The 22,635-nt window shown below is 46.0% G+C and overlaps 1 protein-coding gene across 1 annotated transcript in view; it reads right to left on the minus strand.

The window, feature by feature from the left end:
• The window catches only part of LOC135824831 (cadherin EGF LAG seven-pass G-type receptor 2-like), a gene marked incomplete at its 5' end in the record, with an annotated part of 34,192 nt that overhangs the window by 8,817 nt on the left and 2,740 nt on the right, over positions 1-22,635 (minus strand). The window contains 10 exon segments of the mRNA XM_065337546.1: positions 56-202; positions 1,496-1,746; positions 3,210-3,366; positions 3,796-3,908; positions 4,522-4,773; positions 4,893-5,081; positions 5,414-5,590; positions 6,037-6,273; positions 7,012-7,233; positions 7,754-7,834. Of these exon segments, the coding sequence (XP_065193618.1) occupies positions 56-202; positions 1,496-1,746; positions 3,210-3,366; positions 3,796-3,908; positions 4,522-4,773; positions 4,893-5,081; positions 5,414-5,590; positions 6,037-6,273; positions 7,012-7,233; positions 7,754-7,834 (1,826 nt within the window).

Consider the following 22,635-nt stretch of genomic DNA (forward strand, 5'->3'; position numbering starts at 1 on the left):
TCGTCTGACCGAGACCTGTAAATACGGAATACCAGACTAGATGTTTTTTTCTTACTTTCACGTCACTGGACCTTGTAGACACCACGCGTTCCAGCAGAGAGGTGGAGATGGAGATATCGGCGGAGGAAATGTTCGGTTTGCTGTTCGCAACGGAGCTCAGCTTATCGGCGATGTCCGCTGCATTATTCGCGGAGATATTCTCCTACAAACCAGGTGAGGAAATGGCACATACACGCATGCACGCCCGCATGCATGCACGCACGCACGCACACACACACACACACACACACACACACACACACACAAAACCAGGTATTATAAAAAATAGATTTGCTTCCCACACTGGAGCTCAAAAACTAGGAAACCCAAATCGCACAACCACGCACAAGACCAAATTTAAGCAACTCCACCAGAAGATCAGAGTTGAATACAGGTTTCGATCTAGAGAACACGCTAGGCAGGATGAATACCTGGTAAGACTGGTAACCATCCCGATTTGGCCGGGACCGTTCCGATGTCGAGGATGGTGTCAGGCAGCAAAAAGTGCGTTTGTCGCATGCCTCGCCGCGGTGAGCTACACTTCTATACATTTTCAAAGCTAGGCATGTCATTGTCCCGATCTCAGGTTTGAAACGGTTGGCAGGTATGAGGATGATAACAAAAACATCGCCTGATCCCGATCAAACACATTGCTGTTTGCTTGAATGTTGCAGCATGCCAAGCGTCGCATGTATTTATCACCTTTTTTTTTCCAGTTGTGCTCTCACCATCATTGCTCTACGCAAATTAATTTTTATTTTAATTCACGGTTCGCGTGAGACTCGGCTGGAAGCCGGGTTTTCCGCATCCGTAGGAACGCCACCACCCTTCAAGGATCAAGGTGCAGATGCAGCTCCTAAAGCAGTGGGAGGTGAGTAGATCAGCTCAACAGCATGTGGTCAAAGACCGAAAATCCCATTCACTGCATCCATATTTTCCTCAGGCAGGCATAGTGGGATGGTCTAAGACCATGATTGAGAAATAGAGGGTACCAGGTTCAAGACCTGCTTGGAAGCGGAAGGACACAAAATAATTACATTAACTACAAAACTCTCAGATTTCCATGGTATGTAGAATCCTCAATGCAATACAGCCTATAATGCGTTTCAAAAGTCCAGATCTCTGGTTTCAAAAAACCTTTAGGTCAGCATCTCTATTCTCTACCCCATATAATCTTTGATCACTTTGTGGATAAAAATTCCAATATTGGTTCCAATATATCGCTTAGAAATCTATAGGAGAAACAAATTGGGGAAACTGCCTGAGCAATATCCCGAAGAAATATCTCAAAACACTCAGACAAAATTTGAATTATTCGAAAAAGTCTAGAGGTCTTTTGAAACGCACTATACACCTAAAATACATCAAACTCTCCTCCTCAAAGAAACAGCCGAATGGTACCGTTCACACTATACATCTCAAAGAAATTTAGTAAAACATAGAGAATGCTGCTCACCGTTTGCAGGTTGTTGATTTGCTCGGTGAGCAGGTCGGCATAGCTACAATCGTCTGTCTCCGCTCGCTGCCACGTTGCCATGCCGTTTTCGATTATACACCTCCGCTCAGCCATACCTCGGCACATACCGCTGTCATTGCATACTCTGCTGATACCGAGCGGACAATCGTGTGTGGCGACCGCCGTCACTCCCGTCTTGGGCCATTCGAATACTCCCTGCAACGTGTCCAGGTCTTCGCCATCACAGTACACTGTATGTGGAGAGAGAGAGAGAGAGAGAGAGAGAGTGGCAGAAAGAAGGTGTGCAATGTACAACAGTGTGTCAACAGAGGGCCATGCAAGTACTATAAGTCAAGTAGGTGCAGCGCCATCAGGCGGATTGGCAACAAACACACACAGTAGAACTAATGTAAAAGAACACTCACATCTCTCTCACTCCCTCATACAAACAGGCCCATACACATATCCACATACATACACACACCATTGGACCATTGGACCATTGGACGCCCAACGCCGGAGGCGATGATAGCGATGCTACAGCAGAAGCCATAGCAGCTTGTGCTGGGATTGCACCGCTCAACAGCTTGCAAGGCTGAAGAATTGACCGCCACTATTCAGCCTGGTCTACACCACACAGCTATGAAGTGGCTTTTTCTGGCCAGTGAATCCCTACTTTTTGGTACACACACACACACACACACACACACACACACACACACACACACACACACACACACACACACACACACACACACACACCATTGGACCATTGGACCATTAAATGCCCATCGCCAGAGGCGATGATAGCGATGCTACAGCAGAAGCCATAGCAGCTTGTGCTGGGATTGCACCATTCAACAGCTTGCAAGAGACACACACACACACCAAATACTTGGTCCGCATCAGCAATATTGTCGCTTATCTTTCGACAATTTAAACTTAGACTTTGGACATGAACACGTGCACTTGAAGTGATAAAACTTGGTACGATGGACGGTAAGGTATAGAATGACAACTAGCTGCGAGGAATTTATTGTCCAAGGAAGGGTTCCTACTTTTTTCGGTCCTCCTCGTCGCTGCTCTCGTCGCTGGCGACAAATATTTTTGCTCGGGATCGACTCTCTTGCTTTTGCAAGCTCATCTCTCTTCCTCTCCGCTGCCTGGCTATTTTCTAAAGAGAAATCGATCGTGACGGTCGCCTTCTCTATAGGACTTCGCGTGGGCAGCACGACAGCCTGTATGGTTCAAATCAGACACCGTTCTTTGCAAGATTTTATTTTGAACAACGACGACGCGTACAGTACTTGCAAATCTCCACGACGCGCTGGATACTCCGAGCGTTGAGCTGGAGGTAAGGGAGCTGCGATCTCAGCTTGATGAGCGATCCCTGAGGTGAGCGATCTCGGCCGTTCAGCAAAATGGAGCTGATTCCGAGTAGCCGATTACTTTCTTGTGGCTTGCGCTGCTCTTGCCTGCACAGCGTAAAAAGATAATCTATTTTGATGCGGCGCTGTATCAATCAGAATCGCCCACCTGTCGCTCTTGAAATCCACTCGAACTCTAGCTAGACCTTTCAGGTACTAGCAAACTAACTTGCTAACCAAAATTGCGATGAAATGGGCTGCCAAGTAAGCATTGTCGACATATAAACAAAGCTGAAAGATAAGCGACAATATCGCTGACGCGGACCAAGTACACACGAGACACTTACAATTGCACTGAGGAATGCTGCAGTTTCCGAAACAGCCCGGAACACAGTTGCACTTGCCAGTTTTCTTGTGGCAGACATTACCACGCTGTGTGGCCACTCCACATTTACACGGCTGACATGACTTACTGAGATCTGTGCCTGGCCGGTAATAGCCATCCTTTGCAAGAAATCACGTCACAAAGATATAGAACAATGCATCAGCCCTGGGACGCAACACCTGACCTAGCTTACAAAGTCCAAGATCGAGCACTGCCCATGATTCAAGATATCCCTAACTCTAAATCATTATCTGGTCACTACCACATAAGAATGAGACCACCACCACACAAGAATGAGCCAGCAGGTGGCATGATTCGTGATCACTCTTAAGTTTGGAATTTACGGAGAATTTCAGAAGTATACGGAACTTAGACACGTACAAGCTGCTATTTTCTCTCCAAAAACTCGACAGACGTAATGACGTAATGCAAGGTCGAAATCTACCTTCAAAACTGGTGCCCACATTTTTTCCATGTTTATTACAACAAAAAACTTGACTTTTAGCGTGAAAAATAATTCCATTGTACGGCACGAGACACACACTTACTCTGCATTCTGTGCAGTGTTTTCCCTCGGCGTTCAGCTCATCACTGCACAGACACTGGCCACTGACCCAGTCACACACTTCAGCACTCGTGTACGCAGTCCAGCAACTGCAGCCTGCAGTGTGACATCATCATACACACAGTACAAACACAGGCAGAGTCATAATATTATGACATCATAATATACCGGCAAATGTTAGGTGAGGTCAAATGCAGACAATTTGAGATGTCTTCTTCCCTTTTGCCTAAGGTGATTTAGGAGACTTTGCAAGGCTACACTAATTATCAACAATTGCTGCTAACAATGATATATAGCTCAGTATTTGTAAGGAACATGAAGACATGACACATACTACACCGTAACATGCCTCCATTATTAACACTCCATTACTCTTGGCTACACCGAATATAACTAATTAACCTGTAACTGCATTGCTGGTCGCCCTTCATCAGTGCATCTAGCTACAACTATGAGTATACTACCCCACAACAGGCACAAAGGAGGCTTACAGAGAATTGTCGCAATTCAGACTTCCAAGTCGCCTGATGATTGCCTTGTACAAGAAATTCAGAGTTGCGACGCACCATGTAAACCTCCGTTGTGCCGTTTGTGTGTAGTAGTGCTCCACGTCATGGTGTTGATCCCTTTACGCTGGCTTAAGGGAACCTCGTTCTGAGTATACTGTGCTACAACCGTGTAGGAAGCAGCAAAAAGACTCTGTACTTACTTTCACATTTGAGTATGTGATGGCGATAATGATCCGACCATTGTCCGTTCGCCTGGCACTCAATGCTGGCAAATCGGTAGCCGTTGGACTTGGTCACGATGTTGGTGCGGTTGGCGTGCGTGTGTTTGAGCTTGTAGCCGGTGGCGCAGCTGTACTCGATGACAGAGCCGTACGGAAACGCCGTCACTGTCTCGTCGTGGCGCGACACGATACCGATTCTGTTGAGGTGGTGCGGGGTCGGGCATGTCACAGCTGTGCGCAAGACAGGGGGGAAAGGAATGCAAGTTTGAGTGAGAACAGTACGAGGTAGTGGATAGGGTGTTAGGGGTGATGGGGTGTATTAGAGGACGAAGTGATAAGTAGTGACTTACGCTGACAAACAGGAAGTTTGTTCTTGCCATCGGCACTGGTCCACTGTCCACTAGCACCGCATTGAAACACCCTGGGTCCTATCAGCGTATGGCCAGGGTCACAGGCGTAGTTGACACGATACGGGTGAGAGCGGGTCGTGTACACCAGCTGGCCATTGGCAACGGGAGATGGATCGTCGCAACGAATAACTGCAGTGCACACATACACACACGTACACAGACACATACGCATGCGCGCACATCCACAGACACATACACACATGTGTGCACATGCACGCACAAACAGAGCACAACCGTACAACAGTCAACGCGTGCCCAGTAACCCTGCTGGATCACAAGTTGTGTCGACCAGGATTATTGCTGCAACAGCCCTCCTCACCCACACCGGTTAGCGTGCACGCACGACGCACGCACACACACACACACACACAAACGCCCTGGGTCGGCGAACAGAGAATCGTGAACAATTGAAAGTCCCGAAAGGAAAACCAGCACAGCCAGAAGTCTCCCAGTTCACTCACTTGCTTTCTGTTCACAGAGATAGTCACCGTAGATGAAGGAGTCATTGACGGAGATCCACTCGGCTCCTTCGGACTCCATTACGACAGCTTTCAGACCGGTCTTCGGGTGATCTCTCTCCCAGTTCGTGTAGGCGGGTTTCTCGGCCGGATGGTGTATCCAGCGATAGTCACTGCCACCTGCACATGAGCACCCAGTAGCACAGATGCAACACGGTCACCATAAACATTTTTTTTATAAAAATTACAGTTCACATGAAACTCGGCTGGATGTCGAGTTTTCCGCACCTGTAGGAACGCCACCGTCCTTCAAGGATCAAGGCACATATGCAGCTCCTAAAGCAGTGGCAGGCATAGTGGGACGGTCTAAGACGGTTACCATCATGTTTTCGTATATCCAGTGTGATCACATGTGGCAAGCCATCATACAAAAAAAAAAGCGAAACTGAAATGTATACGGAATACGGTGCAAACACTATACACTGCAGTTGTTTGGGTTTATGCGGTTCCTGCAGTCGTTGGACGGGCTCGTTGACCATGTATGGTGTAATTGCAGCTGAAATGCAGTGCTGCTTTTGACTTGTGGGTCCAGTTCTTTGGCCACGACTCGGTTAGGTTCTACTCACCTCGGTCAACAAGGCCAATGATGATGTCACGTATGCGCGATCTGATGCGCCGTGTCTGCTCCACGAGGTTGCCGATGGCCTGCTGCTCCGCCTCGTCGTCAATGGCAACCAGCGCTCCGCCAGCCTCGCTGCACAGCTGCATAGCCAACTTGTAGGTGACATACTGACCTCGCCGGGTCTGTGCGAGTTTATAGCAAGACCGTGTCGGGGACGGGGAGAACTCGCTGGATGGACATTCTACAAGAGAGCCAGAATTCAGTACAAGATAACGAGTGAATTTGCAGGAATAACTTTGCATGAACCGTAAAGTGCAGCGAGAGCGCCCCGTCTCGCGAAAGCGCCCTCACCTTGATTTTACAGCCAAGGGAAAGAAAATCATATGGCATCGTGCAACAGGTTTGTACGGTGTGAGAACCTTAGTGCACTCAGATCGCACTCAGCAGGTTCGGGGTGGAGTTCGCATCCGCTGGAAGGCAAACTGAGTACGTTATTGAATATTTGTCTGCGAGAAAAATGATTAGCCAATAGCCACAGTCACTACCAGGTTTTAAATCACACCGTACAATCCTAAATTAGGCAGCACAGCTATTTCTAGGGCTGTCAATAAAATTAGCTGTGCTGTCATGGCAACCCACATCTAGTGCTATACTCGTGCACAGGACTCACTTTGGCAATACAGGCGTCGTTGCCAGCCTACTCTCTTGTTCCTGGCGTAAATGCAAAGTCCGGGTGTGGTTTATACCCTAGTGCGATTTAACTTGTCATACTCCGGAAATTATTATTATTTATAATGTTAAGCTTTTCGCGCTGACATCACCTAGCAAGCTTAGCTAGTCTTTGCATAAGCCAAATGAACAAAAGAAAGAAGCAACAAGCGAGGCCAATGAGGTGAACACACGGGTGCAACTGCAGAATAGGCACTCCGGAAATACGGTAATAAAATAGGCAGCACAGAGAATTCTATAAAAGACTCACCAGCGCAAACAGGAGTCGTGGCCAGCCTGCTGGTGTTGCTGGCATCGATACGCCATACACCGCCCGGCCTTCCGTTGCCGTGGGGATGACACACCATGTGCGCACTGCCCACCACGTGCAGGCCGGGCGCGCACGTGATCGTCATGGCAACCCTTCCATCGCCGTCGCCGCTGAGCTTGACCGAGGCATGTGCCGGAGTGGGTAGTACGTCGCAGACTAGACCTAACAGATGGGGGCGAAAAATCACAGAGCACTGTATTGTGAAGGTGATTACCTAGATCTTCATACCAAATCCGTTTATCCCAGAGCTGCAGAGAGTGCTCAATATCAGAGACAGAGCTTAGTACATAGCAGACTCAGTGGAGGACGTTCAAGATTTCCATTCCTATAAGGCAGGTGCAAATCCAGGAAACATGCATATGACGTGCACCAAAGCAAGAAAGGACGTGTACTTTTTCCACTGCACATGCTGCAGTTGATTAGGAAAAGTGGAAAAATGCCATTGGCAGCTTTCCACTCCAAACTAATGAAGATTGAAGTTTCTCCAGTTTTTTTTTCAATTTTTTCAACGAAAAATCAATAACATTTCCCACACTTTTATCACGTTTTGCACACGGAAAATGGCTACGTGGGTGGACAGTGAGTTGTGGAGCAATGCTAAGCATACCGCATGGCTGATACATGGTAATCAGGATATTCTCTTTGCTCTACACGGACAACATGCAGATCAGGTCTACCTTACCTGACGTTGGACATTGAGTGATGTCAAATACGTTGATCCCTAGCGATGCTTGTACACTGCCTAAGCCAAATGCTTGAGATGCTGCAGAGGATCAGGCCAGAAAAGTCAAACATGCAATGGCACTGTCAGCTATTTTTGGCAAAAACCTAGCAGCATACGAATACTGAGAAACGATATAGATTACCGTATCTTCCCGGGTATCAGCCGCACTTTGAACACCAGGAATCCTCCCCCCCCCCCCCCCCCCCCCACACACACACACACACAAAAGCGACTTATACTACTATGATCAAAACTTAAATGCCCATACAGTAAAACCTGATTTAAGCCACCACCCCACGGTGCAAGCAAAAGCGGTCGGTTTAAAGCCAGGTGGTCTTTAGAACCAGGTCCACAGTGTCTGTATAGAACTGTCGGTGCATGGAAAAACGACCGTTAAGAGCAGGTGGCCGCTAAACCCAGAGGTCGCTTACACCAGGTTTTTCTGTACTGACAAAGAGTTACAATAATAATTATGTTAGGATTGGATGATCACAAATATCACTCCAAACCGAACTGGGACAGACGTTCCAAGAATAATTTTGTATCCAATCCAAGGTCAAAGATAATAGATTACCACACCAGACATGATATTATGGGTTTACCCCTATGGATTGCATACTTGATTGACAGACCACTGACAGAAACAGTCCCGTACTGTCTTAGATCGGATTGATGGGCAATAGGGTCAAAGGATGACAGGTGCTTTACATACATACACCATAGGACTGGTGCAAAATTTGCATCTTTAGTACACGAACGGTTCAGTACAGCACATTTTGCACGGGCATGTATGCCGAAAACTGCATATCCAGCCAAGTACAGGTCTAGTGTTATGCAAACACTGAAGTTTGAGCTAGTATGGGTACAGCACAGTACATAAACCCATTGGAGAACACAAGAGTACTGATAAGAGATGCTGTCACTGTATGCGGGCGCTCATTCCTATCTGATTGCTATGTTTGTCTGATATTGCTTTCAGACTCATCAGTGTTCAAAGATGGAGGCATGCCCGGAGCCAGGAAAAAATCCTTCAATTGGCATGCTCACTCAAAGTGGACAATGCCAACGCCAAGTAATAGGGCTCCCTGGGCAATGGACTGCAGCTTGTGGACATGCAAATGAGAAGAACATGAAATTGGGAATTGCTCGGCATATCCCAGTACAGTACTATCCTTAACCCTAGTAAGAACGGAGTGCCAGAGAGCGACAAGGCTAGAATTTCACCAAGCACAGCATACCAAAGTATACACGGTGACCAAACTCTGCATCGACTGTAATACATGAAAATAAGAACGGTCTAGGCTAGGACGCTGCCCCCCCCCCCCCCCCACCGGCCCTTCTCCGGCAACCTACAGTACTATAATTATGCAAGTGGACATGATACCAGAATTGCCACAGCCGGAGCATGCAACACCATAACGGAGGGAGTGTGCCAAACAAGAGCTCTCAATCAGCAGCCTGTTAGATGATCACAGCTGACCTTGGATCTGTCAACAGTCTCAACAACCACCCGCAATGGGACTATCACCAGACACACATTACCACCATAAAAACGAATGGAGCCACCGGAGAGCTTTCAAGCTTTTTTTCATGGGAGACAACACCATTGATATTGCACTTTCTGACAGCTCATTCTCCTGTTACAGTCATGGATACTGTAGTTGCTTCATAACTCGTTTCCATTGTGTGTTTTTCCTCAATTTTACAGTGCACAATGCAAGTACAATTCAAATACAATACTCTGCACACATGACAGCTAGCTAAGGACAACTAACTTGCGAACAAGGACACTATAAATTCAGAGCTAGCAATCATGGGACTGCAAATGTTCAACCTTGGGGAATAGCCACAACTCAGGAAAAGCTGCCATGCTTGGTTTTCTCATGGCCAATCACGGATTGCTATTAACCGGGTAGACTGCAGATCAGTATATCCTGTAGCTGTCCATACACTAGGAGTTCACTTGCCAAATGAGGTAACACTGTACTTACAGCACAATCAAGGACGGGTCTCAATCACACTAAGTCCTGATTGCTATCCTTGTAAGAACAATGCTGGCATGTTGTTGCTTTTAAATGAGGACTATCAGAAATAATATCTTTACAGGCGGAGAGCGGGAGCAGTTTTTGATTGGTCCTGCTAATGAGCAATTCTGTGAGTGTCACACATTGCCATTTTGTATAACATGAGTTAGTGGCTCTGGTCCCATTGTTACAGTTCACATTGGCTCTTACAATGCCTGCTCCCATCAACAGTGGTACGGTTGAATAATACTCCAAGATCAATCGGCATTACGGTACAGACAGAGGACTTGATGTCAAGGGAAAAACCTGGCAGGTTCGCTAGTTTAGGACTAATACTGACAAAGGTAGGGGAGACTGAAGACTCCGCAGGTACTACATTCCTACATTTTGTGTTCCAATTTATTATCCTTTTTTAATTTGTGTTCCAATTGATTTTCCTTTTTCTATTTTGTGTTCCAATTGATTTACTAGTTTTGAATTGTTTTTTATACTTCGAAGTAGTTTACTGAATTTGTTTGGTGATACGTGCAATTCATGTTGCCCATACAAGAGGCTGTATCACTACAGTCAAACCTGTGACTAACGACCACCCCTTGGGGGCCAGAGAAAGCGGTCTTTTGTGGCAGGTGGTCTTTAGTTAGAGGTTTGCACTGCACCACCATAATAATTCTATGAATCCGAGACCGTCCGTGCCTGGCGAAGTGGTCTGTAGTAGCAGGCTGGCCGCTAGTCACGGTGGTCTGTAGTAGCAGGCTGGCCGCTAGTCACGGTGGTCTTTAGTTGCATGTGCTACTGTACATTGCAACATGTAGCACAGCAGCACAGTAGTGTCAGCTGATGATACAGTCATGTGTATGGTTGAACATCATGCCAGTACATGTACTACACTACACTAGTCAACCAGTCCATCACACATTACAGTAAAACCTGTCAAGGCGACCACTCGGATAAGGCGATCACCTGTCCCAGAAGACCACTGGGACCAGGATCAAGGGATGCTAGTTACAGTCAATTGACCCTGTATTAGGAGGCCATCTGGTAATGGAGACCATGTTTTGAATGTCCCTTGAGCTTGAGCGGTCGTCTAGAAAGGTTTCACTGTAAATGCTACTACGCCATATACACAAATATCACACCCGATTCCGTACGTTCTGCATTCGCAGCTTCCTGCCATGCTTAGAAGTATAAAGTATTTTCCCGGTCACGTGACTGAGCACCTCACAGCACAAAACAACACAGCACCCCGCCTCCACGGCACACTTCACAAGCAAATCAAGCTCTAGGCCAGTGTGGGTAACTCCCAATGTGCTACTGGGCCACGAGGGACACTTTGGATTACACTAAATGTTGAAAGCACTTACACACAAGGGGCATACATCTGAAATTTAGGAATTTCAGCTCAACATACAACAGACAATGAACTTGCCTAAATGCACACTAAATGTTCAGCTGATAAACAGATGTTACTATGAGACACCAAGTTGGGCCAAGTGCCACTTGAAACGCAATTAGCTATACAGGATTATTGGCCTTGTGTCCACTTAAGCAGCCCTGCTCTCAGAGCAAGTGAGAAGTCAGAGTCATGCCACACTGGAAAAACCCACAGACCAGTATCATGTACCAGTACGTGATTCAATGATTCAATGATTCAATAATTCAATGATTCAGAGGGTCCCTGGTTGAGTCCTGGTGGTGACGGTCAATTTTGTGTCTTTCCTTTCCCTAGTCAAGATTCAATGATTCATACATTTTTCACTGCTTTTATCATATGCATGCAAGCATGCAGCAGCCATGGTCCATGGAACAGACATGTACCTACAGGATCCATACAAACAGGACATGATTATTACATGAACAGCAAAGTGCCAAACGTGCTTACCCAGAGCAATAGGTGCTTCTTTAATTTAAATCCACAGACTACAAACTACAACATAATTAACTAGTCCACACAGTGGATAGGGAAACTTGGTGGACCTTTCGGGGCGGGGTGTTGGGGGGGGGGAGGGGGGGGGGGGGTTACAAAATACCTATGAAGATTAGGTAGGATGTAATGTAGGATTGTAACTCATGGTATCATGTCCATACCAATTCTCTCATTCCTCTGGTAAACCTGACCCTGGGCAATGCCTTATGCTCAAGTTAATGCTCGACAGGACAATTAATTCAATTACGTTAATATTCAATAACGTTACTTGGTATCGACTTATTGCTACATGACACCTGCCTCTTTTGGAACCTCACAACAGATACAGAACACAATCATTTACATCTACATCATCAGTACATTCACATGACTGTATATCCACATCAGTACAATGTACATGGCTGCACTACTACTAGAGTGAAACCTGCTCTAACCTGACACCCTACGTGCAGTGGAAACTGTCCTGGGAAACAAAACACACAGGATCCGGCTTGATCCAGGGATGCACGTTCCATCCACAGCGCTTTGGTGCCAGTCAATTTGTACTGATCAACACAGGAGTCCGCTTGGTACAGGATCCACACACGAACACAGGCTTTACTGACCTAACAGGATATTGGTGCCTGCACGCACAGGTGATGACTGCACATCCTGCATGAACATGCTGAACGCACATTCTGCATGCATAGCTAACGCAAGGCTGCTCTTCTTCACAGGAAATGTCCACTTCAGGATAATCACCAGTCTAATTACATCCAGTGATGTGTGCCAGTGAAATTAATTACTTCAGGCAGCTATCAAGTGACTGTTGATGACAGAGCACTGTACTAGTAGGGGTAGGTTATGACACACCAAACCATGCAGTTTTGCTAGCTAGTGAGATAGTAGAGAGAGGGGGGGGGGGGGGGGGGGGGCAGCATGTCCGCTTTAACTCACGCTATGATTTATGGTGATGTGAATTGTGACAGCTTGACTGCTTGTTGCTGCCTTCAAGCACTGGAAGTATTGCCTTCAACTACTGGACCTCCCTAAGTATGCATTCCACTTGTATCCTTCAGGGGTGTTTGTGTACTGTGAGTGCAATTACCTTATTGGCTGCCAAGGAAAGCTGCTCACTTTTCCAGTGACCAACACAACCACCGGCTATACAATTGTGTGAGAAACACAACCAGCTTTGGAGATGTTTTCCTCGGGCCATCACCATGCCTGAGTATAGCAGGGTGGCAGATGCAGCGACAATAAATCCTTATTATCATAATTGTATCATGTACAGCTATTACGAACTGGTCGCTGGGAAAGTTGGCAGCTTTCCTTCGCAGCCAATGAGGCAATTGCATTCACACACAAACACCCCTGACGGATACATGTCCGTTCAGAATATTACAAACCTGTACCGGGCATTTCTACTATCTAGGGTTTACCGGGTGTTAGCGGCCGTCGTGAGCTCCCTTCGGGAAACTACACGACAATTTACTCTTTTTTACCTGACATTTTAGTTTACTGGAATCCGGTATTCATCGCTTTGGTATGAGAATGGTAGGCGCAATTGTAAGTCTGTGTCTTGTTTAGCATGCGGTTGAACAATTTGTTACTTGGAAACCAGGAAGGTATCAGGTTCGGAGGCAATATCCGACAACAAAACTGACACTCCCCAGGCCCTGGTATGTAGGGAAATGGTGCCCAAAGGAAACAGCCCAGGAGGTGTTGGTTTAACTGACAGTTGACGGTAAGCACTCATAACTCCAGAGTATCCACTGCCATCACCACTCCCCCCCTGAAGCCTGAAGCAACGAATTGAACAACTACAGTGAAATATCTCATGCCACCACACATCAGTACGGGGGAGGGGGGGGGGGGGGAGGGGGTCAATGCCATCCAGCACACTTGAACAGGTGACTGACTGCTGACTTCAAAGAGAATACATGTATCATACTATCCGTGTGCTACAGCTAGATGAACACTGGCAGTATTTACTGCTAGATGAACACTGGCAATATTTACTGCTAGATGAACACTGGCAATATTTACTGCTAGATGAACACTGGCAATATTTACTGCTAGATGAACACTGGCAATATTTACAGCTAGATGAACACTGGCAATATTTACAGCTAGATGAACACTGGCAATATTTACAGCTAGATGAACACTGGCAATATTTACTGCTAGATGAACACTGGCAGTATTTACAGCTAGATGAACACTGGCAATATTTACAGCTAGATGAACACTGGCAGTATTTACTGCTAGATGAACACTCGCAATATTTACAGCTAGATGAACACTGGCAATACTTACAGCTAGATGAACACTGGCAGTATTTACAGCTAGATGAACACTGGCAATACTTACAGCTAGATGAACACTGGCAGTATTTACAGCTAGATGAACACTGGCAATACTTACAGCTAGATGAACACTGGCAGTATTTACAGCTAGATGAACACTGGCAGTATTTACAGCTAGATGAACACTGGCAATATTTACAGCTAGATGAACACTGGCAATATTTACAGCTAGATGAACACTGGCAATATTTACAGCTAGATGAACACTGGCAATATTTACAGCTAGATGAACACTGGCAATATTTACAGCTAGATGAACACTGGCAATATTTACTGCTAGATGAACACTGGCAGTATTTACAGCTAGATGAACACTGGCAATATTTACAGCTAGATGAACACTGGCAGTATTTACAGCTAGATGAACACTGGCAGTATTTACAGCTAGATGAACACTGGCAATATTTACTGCTAGATGAACACTGGCAATATTTACTGCTAGATGAACACTGGCAATATTTACAGCTAGATGAACACTGGCAGTATTTACAGCTAGATGAACACTGGCAATATTTACTGCTAGATGAACACTGGCAATATTTACAGCTAGATGAACACTGGCAATATTTACAGCTAGATGAACACTGGCAATATTTACAGCTAGATGAACACTGGCAATATTTACTGCTAGATGAACACTGGCAATATTTACAGCTAGATGAACACTGGCAATATTTACTGCTAGATGAACACTCGCAATATTTACAGCTAGATGAACGCTGGCAGTATTTACAGCTAGATGAACACTGGCAATATTTACTGCGAGATGAACACTGGCAATATTTACTGCTAGATGAACACTGGCAATATTTACTGCTAGATGAACACTGGCAATATTTACTGCTAGATGAACACTGGCAATATTTACTGCTAGATGAACACTGGCAATATTTACTGCTAGATGAACACTGGCAATATTTACTGCTAGATGAACACTGGCAATATTTACTGCTAGATGAACACTGGCAATATTTACAGCTAGATGAACACTGGCAATATTTACAGCTAGATGAACACTGGCAATATTTACAGCTAGATGAACACTGGCAATATTTACTGCTAGATGAACACTGGCAGTATTTACAGCTAGATGAACACTGGCAATATTTACAGCTAGATGAACACTGGCAGTATTTACAGCTAGATGAACACTGGCAGTATTTACAGCTAGATGAACACTGGCAATATTTACTGCTAGATGAACACTCGCAATATTTACTGCTAGATGAACACTGGCAATATTTACAGCTAGATGAACACTGGCAGTATTTACAGCTAGATGAACACTGGCAATATTTACTGCTAGATGAACACTGGCAATATTTACAGCTAGATGAACACTGGCAATATTTACAGCTAGATGAACACTGGCAATATTTACAGCTAGATGAACACTGGCAATATTTACTGCTAGATGAACACTGGCAATATTTACAGCTAGATGAACACTGGCAATATTTACTGCTAGATGAACACTCGCAATATTTACAGCTAGATGAACGCTGGCAGTATTTACAGCTAGATGAACACTGGCAATATTTACTGCGAGATGAACACTCGCAATATTTACAGCTAGATGAACACTGGCAATATTTACAGCTAGATGAACACTGGCAATATTTACAGCTAGCTGAACACTGGCAATATTTACAGCTAGATGAACACTGGCAGTATTTACAGCTAGATGAACACTGGCAGTATTTACAGCTAGATGAACACTGGCAATATTTACAGCTAGATGAACACTCGCAATATTTACAGCTAGATAAACACTCGCAGTATTTACAACTAGATGAACACTCGCAGTATTTGCTGCTAGATGAACACTCGCAGTATTTACTGCTGTAAACGCAGCCTAGTGCTTGGACTAGTGTGGACCAACACTATGCACATAAGGTTGCAGCTCAATCCGCTCAACTATGCAGGAACACAACAGAGTTTGAAGCACTGAAATGTGATACCCGCGACGCTTACGCATACTATGATGCCACGCGAGCAAGCACACCGCATCTGACAACAACACAAGTACTTACACAACACACATAACAATACGTGTACAGACAAGGAAGCAAGTCCACGGGGAGAGAGGGGGGGGGGGGGGGGGGAGATGATCCACCATACTCCATAGCTCTAAAACTATCACTGGGAGAGTGGGGGGGGGGGGGGGATTTGGGGGAGGGGGGGGGGGGGGAGGGGAGAACCAGCCATCCCCATTGTACCACACCAGAACAATACAGCTACCAGCTCACAGATACATTATTGACAACAGGCAATTCTGACGATAGTGTTCACTGGCAAGTGACTGGACACCACGGAGAGCAGCGTGTCTGGGCAACAGTACTGACAGGTAGTGGGCATGCTCCTCAAGCTCAGAACTCATAATGGTCACTATGCAGTTGTTCTAAGGACGTGACTGTTGTCTGGCACCAGATAGCGTGTTGTTTTTTACTAGAAGAACACTTTTCAAGTGGAGAAAACTAAGAATGTTCTAATTCCTAGAATGAGTGAGAGCGTATCGATTGAACTTCACAAGTCAATTAGTACTTGATTTAGCATGTTCAACTCGCCTCCTCTCTGCCTAGACATAACAATACCAGATCCTGGTGGCCAGAATCACCACAATCAACGGGTTGAACCTCATTTCACCAATGTAAGATGCTTTCCGTGCTGGATCATGCCCAGCTGGCGTGTACGCAGGTAACTTACGTTCACAACACTATGAGGGAGCTGTTTTAAAGATCTGTCGTATTGTTGTGTTTTCACATCAATGGAAACGTTTGGCTCTTGAAAATCAAACTGATGTGAATGGAGGTTGCGGACTAATAAAGCTCAATTATAACCACTATCCAACTGAATAGAGACAATAAACTGCTGCTGTTTTATTCAATAGAATCACACCACCGTGCACAGAACTGCCACAAGACTTCATTAGCCTATTTGTGTACATACTGACAGGTCTACCTGGTTACCGTGAATTGCAGAGCAGTGTCACCGGTGTCTTCCTGTCTCTATCCTTCCTGCACGCTAGCATCACCACACTCACATTGCATGCTAGCATCACCCCCATCACACTGCATGCTAGCACCACCACACTCACATTGCCTGGCCAGGACACTACCCCTGGCGGAACAAAAAGATACCCAGGGAATGCATTTAGCAATACAGCGCTTTTTATCTGTTGTCCTTATCCTGTTGCACGTTGTTATCCTTGATTGTTACTGCTACGTAACAATGTGATAATCGACATACAAATGAAGGGAGTAGCATCCACATGCATGTAGTTTAGATGCTATGCCAAGTAACAGATACATCGGGGTGGGTGGGGAGGGGGGGGGGGGGGACATATGACTCTGAGGGCCTTTGCATCACTATGTTCATTGATGTGTTCTGTGTTGCTCAACACCATTCAAGCAAACTGTAGAGAATGAGGTATCGCTGCATGTTGCATACTGAACATTGATCGCAATCAGATGACCATGCAATTCCGTCCAACTCTTGCTATGCACAACAACACAATGCCTCTCATCCATCACAAGCAGTCCCTGAAATAGAAAGAACAGACTGGTCATTGACACCACGGACTGGGGTTTATTCACTGGTATATGCACCTACAGGGAAGACTTGTAATGGATTGTAATGACAACTGCCCCGCTCTTAACAACAGACACCCAGGATTGACTATCAACCAGAGCAATGACTCGTTGCAAACTCCATAGAGTATTCAAGCTCATTGAAGGCACTCACAGCTGAGTACTGGCGTTATGCTGAACGACACAATGCAAAAATCTGGAAAAATCCTCTGCTAGATGTGTTGCATATGTTAGCTATGTGGGTGCTGTGCAAGGACCACAGTGCGTAGTGTGATTGACTGCTGCTGGAGTTAAAGCAAACATGACCGCACTGCATGGTCCTACGATACAAAACCACTCCGCAGTGAACCATTCCCTGTACGAACCCCTTGCCAACAACAATGGAACAATGGAAGATTTCTTTAATAGTTCATCAGGTATTCAGTAACTGCTGTCTGGTGCGGAAACTGTTTCTATTGTTCATGCTATCAGTTACTGTGCAACACAAGTCAGCGTGATGCGTGTTACAGATTGATCTACAATGCGTGACGATCCACATTCACTTCGAAATACAGTAAAACCTGTCAAGGCGTCCACTCGGATAAGGCGACCACCTGTCCTAAAAGACCACTGGAACCAGGACCAAGGCATGCCATTTCCAGTCAGTTGAACCTGGATAAGGAGACCACCTGGTAACAGAGACCACGTTTCGAAGGTCCCTTGAGCGGTCGTCCTACACAGGTTTCACTGTACTACCAATCACTGGAATATTCATAGGTGAGCTTAGCATGTACAGTACACAGACCCAGTGACATGTAATATGTTCTATCAACAACTGCACAATACAATGCACTACTCTACTACTGTAGAGGTACAAATTTTCGTTTGCAATTAACTTTCGCTATGTTTGTTAGGGGCACAAAATAACTAAAGTTTGTACCAAACGAAAGTTTTTTTTTCTGAACGTTGGGGGGGGGCAGACCTCGACCAAAAACGAAATTTAGTACGTAACAAGCCTGCTGGTGGAGTGATCTAACGAAAGATTTCGTGAACTAAATTTGTACTGATACAGTACTAGATCTGTGATAACCTCTTTCACCGCCATCTTGGCGGGTCATGTTCAGGTCTACTGTGCTGGACTTTGGTCACGAAATGAAACACCACCGCCCCCCCCCCCCCCCCCCAGTTATCGGTATCAATACACTTTTGGCAATTATCCACAGCTTAACAGCTGCAGACAACGAACACTGCAGCGCAGTCCCTGCTGAGCTTACCATGGCAACTGATTGTTGTGTTGGCGGTGGTGGTTGCAAGTTGCGTGTATCGGGCAGCCACAAGGGTTAAGTGGTAGTGGGGGACTTAATTGACCCTAAACTGTGTATGTCCTTAAACTCCTCCTGAATACCACCCAAGAACATGTGCGGAGAAGATACAGGCACGGCTTTTCTCAGTTTTCAAGGTCACGGCAACTCACACTTGCCATGTTTTTTACATGCAGCTGAGCGTGGAAGCTAACCGCACATCAAGCGGTGTGTGTCTGATACCACAATGCCCTGGCTTCCGTCTGTTACCTTGGAGTGACAACTGCAATATACAGCAATGCAGAGCCAGCACTACTTCGCAATGGCTATCAGAGTTCGCCCCTGTCTGGAAGCAGGATTTTACACTCAACACACACACACACACACACACACACACACACACACACACACACACACACACACACACACACACACACACACACAATGAACCTCTCATGTATTTAACACTAGCAACATCACCTTGCATTGTACTGAGGGAACGGTAAACAGTCAGACAACAGCCATAGGTCATTATCGGCATACACACAAAGCGCGTAGTCACACCCAAACACATGTCACTATGCCCCCACGGCAGCAACACTTCGTCAGACTACAGTGTTCCACTCTATTCTCATATGCATGCGTGGCCCATCAAATACATGTTGACCCCGTTCACAGTCCATCAATATAAAACTACCCATAGGACACAGTTCAAGCCATATCAAACTAACTGTTACTTTTCCTGTTGTGTGTTGATTGGTTGTTTAACAATATCGAACTCGTTTATCAATCAATTATTACAACGTTTCCGCAACATCACCCTCATCAGGTATGTGGAACAAAAATGCCTTTTCTTTCCTTTGTGTACCTCTTGTGTACTGAGCTCTGCCCATGACAGGATTTGAACAAGTGTCTGTGAAGCTACACACAACAATGTAACCAAGGCAACATTGTTCTCTGTACTGCTAAACCTCGCACATTGCGTGTAGCAAGACGTGCATTTAGCAACCACACATGGCCATGGAAAACCGGTGTACTGGTATGTGAGTGGAGAGATAGTCTTTCAAAAGAGGTCAGCATATCAGGTGTTACCCAACGTGTCTGGTCTTTCAAAGCAGGTGGTCACATAACACAGGTCTTATACTATAATTATGTGCAAACTGCAACGTATGTGATGACATGCACTAGACATACGATAGGCAGGTCAGTGGTTAGCACCGACAGCTCATGATGCGCCCAAACCCACTGGCACAGAGGATCGGGTCTTTATCGACAGGTGCTCTTTCGGCAGAGGGTAACATGTGTATATCGAGCTGTGGGGCAATGTCCCAGGGATAACCGGCCTCTCAAAGCAGGTGGTCTCTTGAAGCAGGTCTTAGTGTGCTAGTATGCACGAGTCGTATTAGGTATGGACTGTCATGCACTAGACGTGCAACAGGCGGGCAAACATTGGTTCAGGTTGTCACCACACCGGGGGTCCTCTGCTGTTATCAATCTCACCTATCTACCCATGAATTATTTCTAAATACTGTACTGGAAAGAACAATTGCACCGTTTGCACGTAAGACTCTGACGGTACTTCACAGGAATTCTTACTGTCGCATCTAATCCATCCTGCGCCTATTCTCTACCCACCCACTAGATATTCATCAGTCTGTATTTCCCCACCCTCCCAAGGGGACCATCTGAAAAACATTCTCTCGCCAACGACTAGTCCTCCACGCAACACAACGGCGGATGCACGTGAAGCCTTGCTGTGTGGAGTATGCAGAAGATTTCACATACTTTCCACATACTAGTACTCCATTGACTATGGGGAGCAGTGTGCACAGTAGATCAGGTCGTGCCGCGAGACTTGAGACCTGCGCATTTGTGTGTGTGGCATTCCTATGATCTACCTTTTCCACAGCAGTAATAGAAACATGTTCAGTACACCCAACTGGCAACACATGAACAGGCCTTGGCCACACCACGTACAGTATATTGTACAAATTTTCACCCAGGAGGGCCGCATCATCAGGGATACCCATGTGCGTGGTGTAGCCCAAGGACTGTTCGTGTGTTGCGAGTCGGGTGTACTGAAAATATCACAAGGCTAGAATGGAGTTTCAGAGTTCCTAAAAAGAAAGTGATAGCAAGTTCTACAATAATTATTATAGTATTCCTTGTGACCACTGGCCCTCACTCTCAGGCGGGACACAAGCAAAACTAACTTCCTAGACTGGTTGTGTGTTCTGGACCCAATTCTGTAACAGGTGGCAATGTGAACGTTTTGACTTTACTTGATAGTATCAAGTAAAGTCAATCACAAACCTCAGTGATCACAACATACAGCTACGTAATACATAACACAATTATGTAACTGTAAACTTGTTGTGTTGGAATGCGTACTAATCACGACATCCAATGCCGGTTCCGCAGGCTGGGGTGGCATTACAAATGCCGATCCCGCGGGCTGCGGTGGCATTACAAAAGGGTGCATCTGCGCACAGGAACTAACGTGTTACTTGGTAAGATGCCAGCTTGTAAAAGATTATCTATTGTTGCGTGTTGAGATGCGCTCTTGTCTGGACTACCTGCTGCAGTTGCCCGCCTACTTGTACATCCGTGCACTGTATGTTTTATAGAACTCACTGGGCCCAAAAAGAGAACATGGTCGCTATCCGTCCCGTACATAGCTCCATGGCAACTAAGTTCTCTATGTCAGCAGGTGCTAGTACTAGTACCTGACAACCCTGTCTACTCGCACTATTCCCTACTCCAGTGCATGTACTACATCGACACCAGGAACTCAGCAACTCTCTCACATCGTACGACAATACAGTGGAATGAGACAGTCAGAAGTACGTACACAGATACAATAATAATTGCGATCACACAGACTCTCCTAGCCTCTGCAGCCAAGACAATCACATTGACGACTTTTCGCAAAAACAAGGACGCCATAATGAAGCCAGTGAAGCCGGCCACTTCAGGAGAGGAACACAGAGTGAAAGAACATTTGAGTGTTGAACTACATGTTTCTAAAGTGGAACGTGATTCACTGCCTATCGTGCATGCCATCGTCGCAGAATGGATGGGTGTCAACGCGAATTATTATTCTGTGAACGACCCAGACCTACATGAAGCGTTGTAGCGAAGGACTACATTGTAGGCGCGTACACGGGGAAAACACGGCTGCTTACTGGAAGACACACGCGGGCACGAGCAAGTCCTAGTGAAAAAAATGCTAAAACGAGATCGGGCGCATTCCAGTGTCAGACCAGATCGGGTGGTAGCAGTTCTTCGCAAACCGAATGCAGTCAGAAGTAGATAGTACAATGGTTGAAGTTTGTACTTGGCAGCGACTACGCCAAGGCTGCAAGAGAGAACTATTTCGTTTTCGTCAGGGATTTTACATGCAGCGAGTGTTTGAGCCCGTCACCGGCACTGGGGAACAAGCTTGGAGTTGGAAAGCACCCGCTCGCTACGACGCTAGCTATGGGTGCTACCGGCTTCACTGCGTAACCGGCCACCGAACGATTGGCGCGAAGCATGACGATGATTAGTAGTTGTCCAGGCGGGTTTGGTTCGACTCTTTGTGCTTTTCGAGCTGCAAGACCAAAACTTTCATAAGTCACGGAGGACACTACTAGTCGTGAAGTGTGACCGGCCTCATCCAGCACATGCACAGT

This window comes from Sycon ciliatum, chromosome 9, assembly GCF_964019385.1.
Source record: "Sycon ciliatum chromosome 9, ocSycCili1.1, whole genome shotgun sequence".
In the NCBI taxonomy this organism is placed as follows: domain Eukaryota; kingdom Metazoa; phylum Porifera; class Calcarea; order Leucosolenida; family Sycettidae; genus Sycon; species Sycon ciliatum.